The sequence below is a fragment of the Nicotiana sylvestris genome, chromosome 9 (genome assembly GCF_000393655.2).
Source record: "Nicotiana sylvestris chromosome 9, ASM39365v2, whole genome shotgun sequence".
NCBI lineage: Eukaryota > Viridiplantae > Streptophyta > Magnoliopsida > Solanales > Solanaceae > Nicotiana > Nicotiana sylvestris.
Window position 1 is genome coordinate 141,305,373 of NC_091065.1, and position 2,566 is coordinate 141,307,938.

Sequence of the window (2,566 nt, forward strand, 5' to 3'; positions counted from 1 at the left end):
GCAAGTCAGGTCAAGTGGACTATAGGATGGCTCCCGATGACAGAAGCCATATACATGACTACTACCAAGGGTTACCTGAGGTTGATGGGTGTGAGGAGTGTCCAGCCATATGCACCGCAGAGGGTCTTGAGGCCATTAGGAAGATATCAGATTGTGCCCGAAGATGAATATCTGACCACCTAGGTAATTGAGCTACATCCCGAAGCTGCATTTCCCGAGGCTTTAGTTCAGCAGGATTCGAATGGCTGCTGGTACTTGAAAAATAGCACCCAGGTACCAGATGTTGCAAAGGGGGAAGTGGATCCAAATTATGCTGCATGGTTTGAGAAAAGTCTTGTGTAAACAAAGAGCCAGAGCCTAAGCCCAAGCCCGAGAGGCCTGCCAAGAGACCTCGTGTTCAAGCTTTTGACGACAAAATCCAAGAAAGGTTGGCCTGGGGAGAAATGGAGAAGAAATATCAAGCCGAGATTCACGCCTTGAAAGAGAAGCTGAGAAACATGAAATTCAACAATGATCTCCAAGCACAAGAAGCCGAAGGTGAAAGAAGAAAGTTGGCCCAAGAGAATGAAGCTCTCAGAGCCCAAGTTCGAAAAATGAGAATAGAAATTAAGAACCCAGGCAGGAGCAGAAAAGACGAAAAGCTCGTCTACAACCTTACGCAAAAAGTGCGTGATTTTGAGGATGATTTGCAAAAGACTGAAGCGGAGCTAGCAGATGCCTAAGCTAAGTTAGCTAAGAATGCGGAAGGACGGGTCAACTTTGTTCGGCAACTGAAGGAGAAGTATGACAAGGGAATGGTGAGTATAAAGAAAAAGGTCAATGTCCTTGAAAATGAATGGCCAAGCAGGCAAGAGACTTCAAAGCAGAAAGGGAACACTGCTATGCCCTGATGTCATAGCTAGAGAAAGACCTGCAGCAGCTTCAAGAGAAAAATCACGCAGCTGAATAAGTTTTGGATGCCAGATCTCAGCAGATCGGACGATTGTTACATGAGAAGGGTATTCTCAGGGAAATGGTTAGGAGGATTGCGAACTACATTGTGATGAAATGCAACGAGTGTGAAGACATGACCAGGTCCATGTTCTTCACTTCGGTTATGATTTTTGTCCGACAGATCATGGATGACTTGTTTCGCCTCCAAGAAGACATGGCGCAAAGGCCCGCAGCAAGGCCAACTAGAGCAGCATTTGAAGCACTTATGCATTCTTGACTTTGTTTGTTCGAGTCTAGTTCATTTTCGAGTTTGTATTGTCAGTTTGTTAATTCAGTTCGAGTCTGTATTTTCAGTTTTCTTTTGAAGTTGTCAGTCCACTCATCGTGTCTGTTAGTCTTTATGTTTGAATTTGTAGGGGAAGTTATCGTAATCAAGATGTTTTACTTTATTTTATTTTATGAAATTTGAAAACCACAAAAAATGTTTTTATTATTATTATTATTATTTATTTCGCACACGTTCCTAGAAATACACTTGGTCTGATTCATGCGCTGTCATGATACGTAGATAATCCCCATAGGATTCGACCATAACCGTGAAACGAAAAAGAAAAAAAGAGAGAGAGAGGAAAACAAGAAAAATTGTGAAAAATAAGAGAATAAAAATGATAGAATAAGATAACAAAAGCGAGAATCGAGCAAAGAAAAGCAGGAATGAAAAAGAAAAAAAGAAGAGAGAGAAATTGAAAAATGGAAATTAGTGAAAGTCGGGATGACACAAGCGGCCGTTCAAATGCATAATAGAAATGGTTAACTGCTTAGGTGCATTGCATCCCCAACATGCGACTACCTATTTGTTAAGCTCTAATCGCTAACGAGTTTGCTTGTTGTCATCAAGTTCAGGCAAGTGGTTAGTTTGTTTGGCATTCTGGCAACTCACCCGTACAATACCAAGTCCAAAGACAAGTTGATCATGGCTGGTCAAGAACTGGATGCAAGTGTTATTGATCCAACAAGGGAGGGGGAAGAGTCTGATGTTAATCTGAAAGAGGAGCTATATAAGTTGAAACAACAGATGGCAGAGATGTACCAGGCATGGGTAAAAGGGCATCCAGTACCATCATACCCCACCAACCTTGCTTTCATCCCGTCGCTGGCTCAATGCTAAGAAACCTCCCACTGTTGATTCATCTCCATGCTTCCCCATTTACCACCACTACCAAGGTACTACTTCCCAAACTCCACAAACACCACCACCCAAACCAATCCCATACCCCCCTCCACTAGCCACCCCTATTTTCGTGGCACCCCCACCCACTAGACTCCATCGATCCTCCAGTGAGCCCTTATTCCAGACCCAAGATAACCAATACTATCCACCAGAGCCTATTTACATGGCCCCGGAGCATTACTCCTACACTCCTCGTTTCGACCTCCTTGTCGAGACTGAGAAACCACCTAAAAACCCAGAGCAGGAGGAGATGTTCGGGAAGGTTAGAAGACTGGAACAGTCATTCAGAAACATGCATGGATTGGGAGGCTAGGTGAGTGTAGCCTACAAGGATTTGTGTCTATTTCCTGATATTCAGTTGCCGGTGGGATTTAAGATGCCAAAATTTGATCTATATGATGG

At 43.3% G+C, this 2,566-nt stretch overlaps 1 protein-coding gene across 1 annotated transcript; it reads left to right on the plus strand.

Annotated features, from left to right (window-relative positions):
- Positions 1–241: 241 nt before the first annotated feature.
- LOC138878332 (uncharacterized) lies at positions 242–722 on the plus strand. Its single transcript, XM_070157999.1, has 2 exons — positions 242–251; positions 349–722. Exons 1-2 carry the CDS (start codon positions 242–244, stop codon positions 720–722), a joined length of 384 nt encoding a protein of 127 aa, XP_070014100.1.
- Positions 723–2,566: the final 1,844 nt, after the last annotated feature.